The sequence below is a fragment of the Podarcis vaucheri genome (genome assembly GCF_965113315.1).
Source record: "Podarcis vaucheri genome assembly, chromosome: 6".
NCBI lineage: Eukaryota > Metazoa > Chordata > Lepidosauria > Squamata > Lacertidae > Podarcis > Podarcis vaucheri.
Window position 1 is genome coordinate 105,174,920 of NC_138764.1, and position 12,906 is coordinate 105,187,825.

A 12,906-nucleotide genomic window follows, 5' to 3' on the forward strand; every position below is an offset into this window, starting at 1 on the left:
ATGCGCTTCGCAAGACGAATTTCCCTATGGGCTTGCTTCGCAAGACGAAAACGTCTTGCGAGTCTTGCGATTTTTTTCGCTCCCTCCCTTTTTCTAAGCCGCTAATCCGCTAATAGCCTTTTAGCTGCTAAGCCGCTAAGCCTTTAATAGCCGCTAAACCGCTAATAGCGCTAATCCGCTAATAGGGTTGCTTCGCAAGACAAAAAAACCGCTAGATGAAGAGACTCGTGGAACGGATTATTTTTGTCTTGCGAGGCACCACTGTATTTTTTGTATTTCTTTGGCTTTTGGAAAATTAAAAATAAGTAAGTAAGTAAGTAATACAGTGGTACCTCGGGTTACACACACTTCAGGTTACAGACTCCGCTAACCCAGAAATAGTACCTCGGGTTAAGAACTTTGCTTCAGGATGAGAACAGAAATCGTGCTCCGGCGGCGCAGCAGGAGGCCCCATTAGCTAAAGTGGTGCTTCAGGTTAACAACAGTTTCAGGTTAAGTACGGACCTCTGGAACGAATTAAGAACTTAACCTGAGGTTCCACTGTAATAACATGTATACTACTACTACTACTACTACTAATAATAATAATACACCAACACCTCAAAGCGATTTACAAAAAGGCAACACAGAAAACCCCCGAGAAAGATTTACAGCAGTGCTTTAAAACTTACAAGAAGTTGAAACACTAAGATGGTGTCAGAGCTGCCCAAGGTCCCAGATCACAAAGGACCAACGCTGGTTCGTTGTTATATACAAAAGTCTTTATTGAAGTTCAGTTTCGCTTTCACAGCCGCAGCGTGCAGCTCTACGTCTTAACCTCTAGACCGCTGAAGCTCCGTCTGAATCTCCTCCCCCCAGACACCAGTTTAAGACTCTAGGCTTGCTCCACCTCTTCCTCTGCTCTTTCCTCCTCTGGGTCCGCCTGTCAGTTGGGGTCTCGCCCTTCCTAGACTCTTCTGACGCTGAGTCCCCTGAGTCTTCCCCCTGCCTCCGGCGGGCTTTAGGACCTGGTTCCCAATCCGGGCTTTCTGCTGTCCCGCGCGCCTGTACATTTGAACTTGGCGCGCGCGCCCAGCCGGCAACCTTCCTCCTGACCGTTACACTGCTCCTGTCACTGCTTCCCCCTTCGGGGGGGCTAGCTGGACCTGACCTCCCCTCCGTTCCCCACTCTCCGATAGAGGCGTGGTCAGCCCTGACTCATCTTCTCTCCCTGCTGGAGGAGCCGCTGGCTCTGATACCTGGGACTCTTCCCCCCCCCCACTACGCTCTGGTGGGGAAGCTGGTCCTGATCTCCCGCTGCTGCTGCTTTGGGAGTCCCCGCTGGCCCCCCTTGCCCTGACCATCGGCGCCTCCTTCTGGGAATCTTCCGATCCACTGGAGAAGCTCATGGAATCTCTCGGGGCACTGCCATACTCCCCTACGCTGCCCTCAGATTCTTCCCCTTCGCTCTCCATTTCCTTCCTCCCCTGTGCCTCTGTTCCTGAGCCCCTGACAGATGGATTAAATTCCGCCGCCCTCCAAGCTTCCAGGCTGAGTCCTTTCCCCTGGGGTGGCTGATGATCTGGTCCTGGTCTGTAGGCAAGACAGGTGTCCTACCAGAACTGGGGGGGGGGGCATTTCCCTCAGGATCCTCCATCTCTTGGTGTCCCTTCTGGTTGCAGAGTAATGTTCTGTGCCTGGGGAGGGGGACTCATTATTATTATTTAAATGATTTCTTTATTCGATTTTAAAAAAATGTAAACATATTGCAAACATCAGTTCAAAATCCAAATATCGAGAGTGCTTTGAATCTCCTGACTCCCCCCCCCCCTCAATCCCTTTCATGGGTCCTAATGTTAATATTTACAACTGCATATCAGTATTTATCCAAACTTTTATCCTTCTAAATTACCCATACTTTCCGTTACTTTACAAGTGTGGTTAGAATCTTGCTAATGCTTTAACCTGCTTGCAGTGGTCTCGTAAGTAAATAATAATAATAATAATAATAATAATAATAATAATAATTTATTTTATTTCTACCCCGCCCTCCCCGGCCAGAGCCAGGCTCAGGGCAGCTAACAACCAATAAAATCACAGTAAAAAACATGATGGGGGGGGGGGAAACCAATTTCAAGTCAAGTCAAATAGCCTTTATTGGCACCACATAAGAACATTCAGAATACATTCAGAATAGATAGGCCAGTGCGATCTCGTCGCCACCCCAACGGCACAATTTAAAATACAGATTAAAATGCAATTTAAAATGCAGCCAAAAAATCAAGACCATAAGGGGAGGGATAAATTTCCCCCAATCTTTTTTTTAAAAAAAGTTCTTGTCTTCTTGATTTCTGAGCTTCCCAGTTAATTGTGCCATTTCGGCATAGTCCATCATCTTGGATTGCCATTCTTCCCGTGTTTTATTGAAGTTTTTATTAGACAAACAGATTCTTAAAATACATACAATACCAACAAAATAGAATTCACTATGTTGTAAAGATTATAGAGAATATAAATATACAGTGGACGCTTGGGTTGCGAACGTGATCCGTGTGGGATGCATTTTCGCAACCTGCAGTGTTTGCAACCTGCAGTGGTGCGTCTGCGCACACACGGGTTACGATTCGCGCTCATGTGCAAAGCACGTTTTAGCGCTTCTGCGCATGCGTGGCACCCGAAACCCGGAAGTAACCCGTTCCGGTACTTCCGGGTTTTGGCGGGTCCGTAACCCAAAAAAACGCAACCTGGAGCGTCTGTAACCTGAGGTATGACTGTAAAATGAAAAGAACGGAAAAGAACAGAAGAAAAAACAAAGAGAAAGAAGAATGAAAGTGTGAATAAAGGCATAATGACATCCACTATTTGAATCAGCAAAGAAAAGAAACTTCCGACTTATACCCGCTGTACTAATTTACAATGTTGTACTATTTTATTGTTGTTAGCCGCCCTGAGCCTTTCCTGCCTTTCAGGTCTGGACATGGAAGAATTCCGAAGCGCCATGAAGAAGATCATGGGGGACGTTTCCGATGAAGACATTGATGTGATTTTCATGAAGGTGGACACCAACTGTGACGGCGCCGTGGACTGGGCAAGTGCCTGCTTCCATTTGTTCTGCAATGTTTTGAGAAGCCGTTCGGCATAACTCCTTTGGCTTTGCATGGCACAGGTGGGGCAAGGAGTTATTGCAGGGCACAGATGCTCAGCGCTCCCTGAGAAATCTGACTTGGCCACCCTCTGGCTTCTGGTCTCCGCGCTGTAAAGAATACCATCGCCGCCCTCAGGGCTAGAAACTTGCTCTGCTGTTTTTAAATGGTAGCTCAGATTCCCAGGATGCTGAATGGCACGCCCTGCGTTGCACGCCCTGGGCTTTTCCTCTGCTCCTCAGCATCCTGTTATGGAACAATCTAGGTGCGAGGCTGCTCAGTCACCCAGCTGGTCAGGCAAAGCCCGCGGCTCCCTTCGGAATAAAGGAAGGAGTCCAGCCACCAGCCGGAGCAAATAGCTGTAGACCAAAGTTTATTGCGCAACAGGTTCAAAGAAGAATTTTGAACCCCGAGGATGGGGAGACAAGGACTTTTAAAACTTTCCCACCGTATCCCAGAATACAGTTCGTGCCACATCATTGCTACATCATTGACTTGCCACCAAAGGGGAGGGGTAGACAGGGGTTACACTAGTTCAGCCTTGGCAAACATGTCCAGACAAGTCCTTGGTACATGATTAGCATAAATAGACATGTCAGGGCAAGACCCAGGTATAAGATGAGCATAGGCAAACACCTCTGAAGTCCCACCACCCAAAGTACAAGAGAACTTCCTTTGCATGCCTGGCCCCTTGGCAAGTCCAGTGATGGGATTAGGCTTTCCTTGGCCAACAATCAGCTCAGCAATTGTCATCTCTGGGCACTTCCTGGAGTCCCTTTTCCAAGGGCAAAATAGTGTTGGAATGGAGGAAACTGGCAAAGGAGTTGATTTTATATGATTGTTAAAGCTAGGTACAGTAATGTCCCTGAGCTGTCAAGTTGAAAGGATATATTCAGGCATAATATTTGTAACATTTAACTGTAAAGATGTGCCCCCCCCCTCCGTAATTTCCGTAACAATCCTATAAATGGATTGGTGTATCCTTTGGCCTCGGCTGATGGAAGTTGCCATCCAAAACCTCTTGAGGGCACCACCTTGGCAAAGGCGGCTATAAAACACTTACAGTCTTTTCCCACTTGGGTCTACAACCCCCTCTCCCAGCAAGACTTTCTGTTTGTAGCTCCCTGTCCCACCCTTGCCTTAGTTGACTCCCCAACATTGTCCCCATGGCTGCCTTGTAGATTGCAAGCCCACAACCTTCTGTTCCACAGTCAAATAGCTCTTGACATTGGAAAGTTATTCCTGATGTTCTGTCGGAATCTCCTTTCTTGCAAATTGAAGCCATTGGTTCAAGTCCTACTGTCCAGAGCAGGAGAAAACTGTCGACATGTAGAGGGCCGGGAGGCCAGCTGGCAAGCCCCAGCTGTGCCGTCTCCTTCCATCGACCCCAGCTCTGATGTAAATCAGCGACCCGGGCTCCGAAGCCAGGGCACGCTATCAGCAGAGAGTACTGCGCACACAGAATAGGCGTGAGGCTTGTGGAAGCATACTACAACTACAGATTTATTAATCATAAATCAGGACAAAGAAACATGTTGTCTCTCTCTCTCATGTCGTCTCATGGAGAACGGGAAAAGCAAAAGCTATACACAACAGAAGTTCCCAGCATGCTGCGCTGGAATGTAAACAGACATGTGACATGCAACAATTCCACACGTCTGTTCCTTAAGGTGGAATGGAAATCTCAGCAAAAACAAGCCTGTTCCCATCCTGTGCTCAGGTTCCATATATGTGCAAATAAAATAACAATCATAAAGACACCACATGCTCCTAAAGCAGGATTTCCCAAACTTGGGTCTCCTGCTGTTTTTGGACTACAGTTCCCATCATCCTTGACATGCTGGCTAGGGATGATGAGAATTGTAGTTCAGAAACAGCTGGAGACTCAAGTTTGGGGAACTCTGTCCTATAGATACCACAGTCTCTGCTGACCTTCACCCCAAGGAAACCAAACTTGGGTGAGGGCCTGGAACTCCAGCAGTCTCTCTCCACTCAGAGATTGGGGTGGCGTGTAAGACTGGGATCGGCTGGGTTACATATTAGCCGGGCCCGAGAGAATCCTTGGGAAAGCACCGTGCTGGCAGAGAGAGTGAGAATGACAACGGTAATTTCTCTCCCTGCAGGAGGAGTATCTGAATTACATGCTGCGTGAATACAGAGGGAAGGACGACATGCTGAAAAATAAGATGCTTCCCGAGTTCCAGACGACCATGAAACCGGTTTCCGTGTAAGGGTCCCTTTGCCCTCTGGGCGTGAGGGAAGGGGTTAAGGCCAAGTGGAGCTGCCAATTCCTAGAGTGGCGGAACAGCCAGTCCCTTTTCCCAGGGGAATTCCTTGGGAATTGCAGCTCTGGAGGGGAATGGTGTGTGTCTAATAATAATAATAATAATAATAATAATAATAATAATAATAATTTTATTATTTATACCCCGCCCATCTGGCTGAGTTTCCCCAGCCACTCTGGGCGGCTTCCAACAAAATATCAAAAATACATTAAAACATCAGCCACTAAAAACTTCCCTAAACAGGGCTGCCTTCAGATGTCTTCTAAAAGTCAGATAGTTGTTTATTTCCTTGACATCTGATGGGAGGGCATTCCGCAGGGCAGGTGCCACCACCGAGAAGGCCCTTTGTCTGGTTCCCTGTAACCTTGATTCTCGCAAGGAGGGAACCTCCAGAAGGCCCTTCAGAGCTAGACCTCAGTGTCCAGGCTGGACAATGGGGGTGGAGACGCTCCTTCAGGTATACTGGGCCAAGGCAATCTTAACCAGCTGCAGATCCCATTCTTTGGAGGACGCCATGATGGTTAAAGTGATATGATATTGCTATAAATGAATAGTCAGGATGGGGCAGAGGACTCTTCATCAGTCAAAGCGTTACACAAAGCAAGGAGTGGGTGGCTGGGGGGAAGGAGGAGCAAGGATTTTTCTTTTAAGTACAGAGCTCAGTCGGGTTAAACATGGTGCTGATAACGCCAAGGTTGCAGGTTTGATCCCCGTAAGGGGCAGCTGCATATTCCTGCATTTCAGGGAGTTGGACTTCTAGATGATGCTCAGATTCCCTTCCAGCTCCTTGATTCTTTGAAATGAGGATTCTGGAAGCTGTGGCCCTGAGGTCAATTTGGAGACCAAATTCCGAGGCGGAGGCTGCAGACTGAGAGGAGAAGCAAATGGCACTCTTCAACTCAGTGGTTCCTAAACTTTACCCTATTAAAATGCATAATTCAGAACGCTGGCTTGCACGACCCACTAAGGAAGATCATGTTGTTGTTTAGTCGTTTAGTCGCGTTCGCCTCTTCGTGACCCCCTGGACCAGCGCACGCCAGGCACTCCTGTCTTCCACTGCCTCCCACAGTTTGGTCAAACTCATGCTGGTATCTTCAAGAACACTGTCCCACCATCCCATCCTCTGTCATCCCCTTCTCCTTGTGCCCTCCATCTTTCCCAACATCAGGGTCTTTTCCAGGGAGTCTTCTCTTCTCATGAGGTGGCCAAAGTACTAGAGTCTCAGCTTCAGGATCTGTCCTTCCAGGGAGCACTCAGGGCTGATTTCCTTCGGAATGGAGAGGTTTGATCTTCTTGCAGTCCATGGGACTCTCAAGAGTCTCCTCCAGCACCAGAATTCCAAAGCATCCATTCTTTGGCGATCAGCCTTCTTTATGGTCCAGCTCTCACTTCCATACATCACTACTGGGAAAACCAAAGCTTTAACTATACGGATCTTTGTTGGCAAGGTGATGTCTCTGCTTTTTAAGATGCTGTCTAAGTTTGTCATTGCTTTTCTCCCAAGAAGCAGGTGTCTTTTAATTTCGTGGCTGCTGTCACCATCTGCAGTGATCATGGAGCCCAAGAAAGTAAAATCTCTCACTGCCTCCATTTCTTCCCCTTCTATTTGCCAGGAGGCGATGGGCCCAGTGGCCATGATCTTAGTTTTTTTGATGTTGAAGGAAGATCATAGCACAATCAAATTCAAGACACAAACGATTAATAGCACTTTTTTTTCATACTAATCATTACGTACATATGACGATACGGTTTTATTTGTAGATGTGTGTTCTCCCCCCTCCCCCTGTTTGTACTGCTTTGTTTTGGACTTTATGTTTGTAATTTTTGTTGTACTGTTGCATTGAAAATAAAAAAATATTAATTGCACGTTTTTTCAAAACCCAATCGAAACTACTCAGTTTAATTGATTTAAGAAAACTGAAGAAATTGATCCAACAAGACCAGCTTTTCAAAACCTGAAAGCCACCCCCTTGCTGCCCTTGTCCCCCCCCAGCCCCCGGGAATCCTACTGCCCCCTTGTGGGGTGCTACCTCCCATTTCGGGAACCCCTGGTTTAAGTTCTTGACGAAGGTGGTTTTCCCATTCATCTTTCAGACAGAATTTGCCACTCCTGGTTCCCAGGAGCAAAGGATTCCTGTCCCGCCTGTTGCTGATGCAGATGGAATGTTGCTCTGTGCCCTCTAGGGATGAATGCAAAATCCAGCCCTGCTCTCGATGACTTTGCAAAAGGCCGCCCTGAGTTTCTTGTGCAACTGTGCTATTACCTCCTACACCCCACCTTAAATCTGCCAACAAATACAGACTTTGTGGCGTCAATGGCAAACCTCCCGCCCCCCCGTTGGTATCCCCAGTTGTGACGTGAGTGGCGCTGTGAGTTAAATCACAGAGCCTAGAACGTCGGTGGTTCGAATCCCCGCAACAGGGTGAGCTCCCATTGCTCGGTCCCTGCTCCTGCCAAACTAGCAGTTCGAAAGCACGTCAAAGTGCAAGTAGATCAATAGGTGCCGCTCTGGCGGGAAGGTAAACGGCGTTTCCATGCGCTGCTCTGGTTTGCCAGAAGCAGCTTAGTCATACTGGCCACATGACCCAGAAGCTGTACGCCGGCTCCCTCGGCCAGTAAAGCGAGATGAGCGCCGCAAATCCAGAGTCGGCCACGACTGGACCTAATGGTCAGGGGTCCCTTTACCTTTACCTTTATCCCCACTCGCTTCTTTGGTTGACATGCAGTCTGCTGAAGACGTTACAGTCATACCTCGGGTTAGAGACGCTTCAGGTTGTTGTTTTTTTAGGATACGGACCCGCCGAAACCCAGAAGTACTGGAACTGGCTACTTCCGGGCTTCGGCAGTTGCACATGCGCAGAAGTGCCAAATCGCAATCCGCGCGTGTGCAGGCGTGCTGCTGCGGGTTGCGAACGTGCATCCTGCACTGATCACATTTGCAACTCGAGCGTCCACTGTATTATATTATTATTATTTAATTAGTATACCGCCTTTCATCCGAAGACCACAGGGCAGTTTACAAAATAAAAATATGAAAACGTAGCTGCCGTATATCTGTGGCAGGTGAAGGTTTGTGCATGTTTTTAATGTTTAATTATGCTTCTATATATATATGCCGGAAAAAGCAGAGACATCACCTTGTCGACAAAGGTCCATATAGTGAAAGCTATGTTTTTCCCAGTAGTGATGTATGGAAGTGAGAGCTGGACCATAAAGAAGGCTGATCGCCGAAGAATGGATGCTTTTGAATTCTGGTGCTGGAGGAGACTCTTGAGAGTCCCATGGACTGCAAGAAGATCAAACCTCTCCATTCTGAAGGAAATCAGCCCTGAGTGCTCACTGGAAGGACAGATCCTGAAGCTGAGGCTCCAAGACTTTGGCCACCTCATGAGAAGAGAAGACTCCCTGGAAAAGACCCTGATGTTGGGAAAGATGGAGGGCACAAGGAGAAGGGGACGACAGAGGACGAGATGGTTGGACAGTGTTCTGGAAGCTATGAACATGAGTTTGACCAAACTGCGGGAGGCAGTGGAAGACAGGAGTGCCTGGCGTGCTCTGGTCCAGGGGGTCACGAAGAGTCGGACATGACTAAACGACTAAACAACAACAAATATATGCTGGAAGTCTCCCAGAGTGGCCGGGGCAACACCCGGCCAGATGGGTGGGGTACAAACAACAAAATCATCATCAACATCACCATCATTCCACTATTTATACTCCGCCCATCTGGCTGGGCCTCCCCACCAGTTTGTGCAGCCCCCAGCAGAATATCAAAACATAATAAAATTTCAAGAACCTGAAATCTCACTTGCTGTTTATTTAATTTGTCCACTGTCCTTCGTCTGTAGACCTCAGGGCGGTTCGCATCATAAAAATGCAAGGTAGAAAACACAAAGTACACAACAAAAACCAAAGCATACCAGTAACCCCTCTCACATTTAAAAGTGCATCAGGTGTCAATCAGACAAAGGCCTTGTTGAAGAGGAACATTTTTGCCCGGCGCCTCGCCTGAAGGTGCCAGGCGAGCTTCCCTGGGGAGAGTGTTCCACAGAGAGGGAGCCACTGCAGAAAAGGCCCTGCTCTTGTGGTGCCAGCCTTCCGGGTCTCTCATGGAGGAGGCACACAGAGAAAGGCCACAGAAGTTGATTGCAGGGTCTGGGCCAGTTCATCTGGAGAGAGGTGGTCCTGGAGCTATTGTGGTCCTTGCAGTACTCACTATTTTGTGACTTTTTGGCTGACCCTCATAAAAGGGAGAGGACGAGATTCTGCGTCTGTGATGTGGAAGGGCAAAGGGGCAGGCTGATGGCACCAGAAACTGAGGAGGCTGACCACAGTCATGCGGAGGAAGGTTCAAATAATAATAATAATAATAATAATAATAATAATAATAATAATAATAATATATTGTTTATACCCCGGCCATGTGGCTGGGTTTCCCCAGCCACTCTGGGCGGCTTCCAACAGAATATTAAAATACAATAACCAATTTACATTAAGAGGTGATTCTGTGCTGGGACTGGACACACTGATGGGAACTTAGCCTGGGGTGAGTTAAGACAAGCCCTGAGCTCTCCTAGATGGTGGAATTGCTTTCCGCTTGGACTGAAATGAATCCTGTGCTCTCCAAGGTCTCAAAACGCTCACCTATGAATTCTGATGGCAAATGCACCTTTGCCCTTGCATGGTTTTCTGATCTCACTGGAGTACAGATCTCTTGTTTTTTATTTATAAAAGCATTGATATGCCACAATCACAAAACACACCAAAGTGGTTCACCGTGCTAAAAAACAGAAGGCCTACAATAAAAGCATGAAAACAAACTTTAAAACAGTTTAAAAGTAGAAAAAAGGTTAAGCATCAATAAACTGTTTCCAGGAGATGTATTCTTAACTGCCTGCAGAGGCCTGATGGAATAAAAAAATATTTTTTTAAAAAGGTTTTAAGTTTAAAGTTTTAAGTTTGCTTGCTATGTTCCTAAGCACAGTATTTGTGTCTGTAGCCATTTTCTTTCTTTCCCCTCTTCCTTTTCCTCCAGGGCTCACTCTGAGGAAATTGTCAAGATCCAGTTTTTCCCAAACCAGAACAGGGGGCTTTTGGAGAGGGCGAGGAAAAGCCGATCGCCGTCTGGGCGATTCCTGACCGTGAGCAGGGACGGGATCCTGCAGTACTGGAGCGACACCTTTAAAAGGCTTCGTACTGTTGTGGTAGGTAGCCTGGCCAGCCTGGGATGGTGGTTTGGTACGGAGGACTCTCCTTTTCTCTTGAGTCTCCCAAGAAAAGCCAAGGAAAAAAAATGTAAAGTTGAAGTACTAAGGCAGGTGAAAATTCACATCAACTTTCTAAGCCCCTGGGCAGGCTTGTCTGAGCAATAATGTTCTTAGCAGACGCCGAAAGGAATACAGCGAAGGCACCGGCTTGAGATCAATAGGCAGGGAGTTCCACAGTCTCGGTGCTGCCAGACTAAACAACTGCGTTCTTACAAAAAGGGTTTCAAGTGGGGCCTGTTGGTCGTGCCGTTTCCGCTGATCGAAGCCTTTGAGGGGTCGTATATGGGGCAAGGTGTTTTTGTAGGTCAGTTGGTCCCAAGTGGGTATGTTCTGCTATGGCTGGTGGCGTTCAGAGCCAGGATTTTAAAGCCAGGATTTGCTCCAAGGTGGAGTTGAGTGAGTGGAGAGCAAATGAAATCGCACGGTGGCTTAACATGTTTCTCAGGACCCCTCTAGAAGACCTACTTACAAAACCCAGGTGAAAGTTAGCTTGCATCTGGTCTTTACTGAACATTTGTTCTGATCTGAATGTGTGAAGGTTGCATGACAATGATCACCCATCCTGATTTGCATGAGGGGCGTTTAAGGCTTCTTTGCATTAGTCATCCTGCACTCACCAAAACATTTATCCTTTATCTTCCAAACACTGGTCTTGAAAGACCTACACTGGCTCCCACTACACTTCCGAGCACAATTCAAAGTGTTGGTGTTGACCTTTAAAGCCCTAAACGGCCTCGGTCCAGTATACCTGAAGGAGCGTCTCCACCCCCATCGTTCTGCCCGGACACTGAGGTCCAGTGCCGAGGGCCTTCTGGAGGTTCCCTCATTGAGAGAAGCCAAGTTACAGGGAACCAGGCAGAGGGCCTTCTCGGTAGTGGCACCCGCCCTGTGGAATGCCCTCCCACCAGATGTCAAAGAGAACAACTACCAGACTTTTAGAAGACATCCGAAGGCAGCCCTGTTTAGGGAAGCTTCTAATGTTTGATGCATTACGGTATTTTAATATTTTGTTGGAAGCCACCCAGAGTGGCTGGGGAAGCCCAGCCAGATGGGTGGGATATAAATAAATTATTATTATTATTATTATTATTATTATTTAAAAGCAAACACAAAAGCAGCCCTCAAAAGGCAGATTTGCTGTGATAAGGCAATAGAAGTGCTTTAATAGAAGAAGAAGAAGAAGAGTTTGGGTTTGATATCCCGCCTTTCACTCCCCTTCAGGAGTCTCAAAGCGGCTAACATTCTCCTTTCCCTTCCTCCCCCACAACAAACACTCTGTGAGGTGAGTGGGGCTGAGAGACTTCACAGAAGTGTGACTGGCCCAAGGTCACCCAGCAGCTGCAGGTAGAGGAGCGGAGACGCGAACCCAGTTCCCCAGATTACGTGACTACCGCTCTTAGCCACTACACCACACTGGCTCTCTAATATACTTTAAATATGCAAACCTAGCCTCTCCCTAAATGCAAGGGGGAAACCAGCACAGCAGGATCCGAGCAGAAGAGCAACTCTCTCCTCCTCCTGTGGTTTCTGGTAAACTGGTATTCAGAAGCCTCTGTGGGGGCAGAGCAGAACCATCCCAGCTAGTAGCCACCAATAGTCCTCTTCTCCATGAATTACCGTATTTTCCGCTCTATAACACGCTCCCAACCATAACACGCACGTAGTTTTTAGAGGAGGAAAACAAGAAAAAAATATTCTAAATGAAACAGTGGATGTATGATTTTTGTGGTTCATGCTGTGGCCACAGACATGTGATCTGATGGTGAATTTGGGGTGACCCAGTGCAAAAATCCTGAGGATCCATGTGGATCCGTGCTTTGTAACCACCTTTTAAGTGGGGAGGGAAGGAAAAGCACTCAAGGGACAAGGAGCATGCGTGGGGTGGGTGGAGAAGGAGCTTTTCGGGGAGCTGAGCGGGGAGGAGGGAGGGAAAGAGCACTGTTGCTTTAAAGGTATACTTAAGGTATTTGCCCTGTGCCTGGTTTTTTTTTTCCATTTAACAGTTTGCAGCCTTTTCCTTCCGCTCCTTGTTTTGAGGCAGAATAGATTTGAGCAAGTGAGGAGGACTTGGATTGCAGGGGATTCGCCATTAGCTGTGTAAAAGCGCTCCTCCTTGCAGCCTGAGTGATAAGCAGCCACCAGCAGCAATAGAATGGAGCACAAAAAAGAGATAGGGGCACTAGGACCCAGACAATGCTCAAATCTATCCTGCCTGAAAACAAGCTGCTCCA

General features: G+C 47.5%; 1 protein-coding gene across 2 annotated transcripts in view; it reads left to right on the plus strand.

Moving 5' to 3' along the window:
• The window catches only part of EFCAB8 (EF-hand calcium binding domain 8), a 69,742-nt gene that overhangs the window by 15,052 nt on the left and 41,784 nt on the right, over window positions 1-12,906 (plus strand). For both annotated transcript variants that reach the window (XM_082225830.1, XM_082225831.1), the window contains exons 4-6: window positions 2,949-3,067; window positions 5,246-5,349; window positions 10,444-10,612. In XM_082225830.1, coding sequence (XP_082081956.1) covers window positions 2,949-3,067; window positions 5,246-5,349; window positions 10,444-10,612 — 392 coding nt within the window. The remainder of the gene's footprint in view (window positions 1-2,948; window positions 3,068-5,245; window positions 5,350-10,443; window positions 10,613-12,906) is intronic.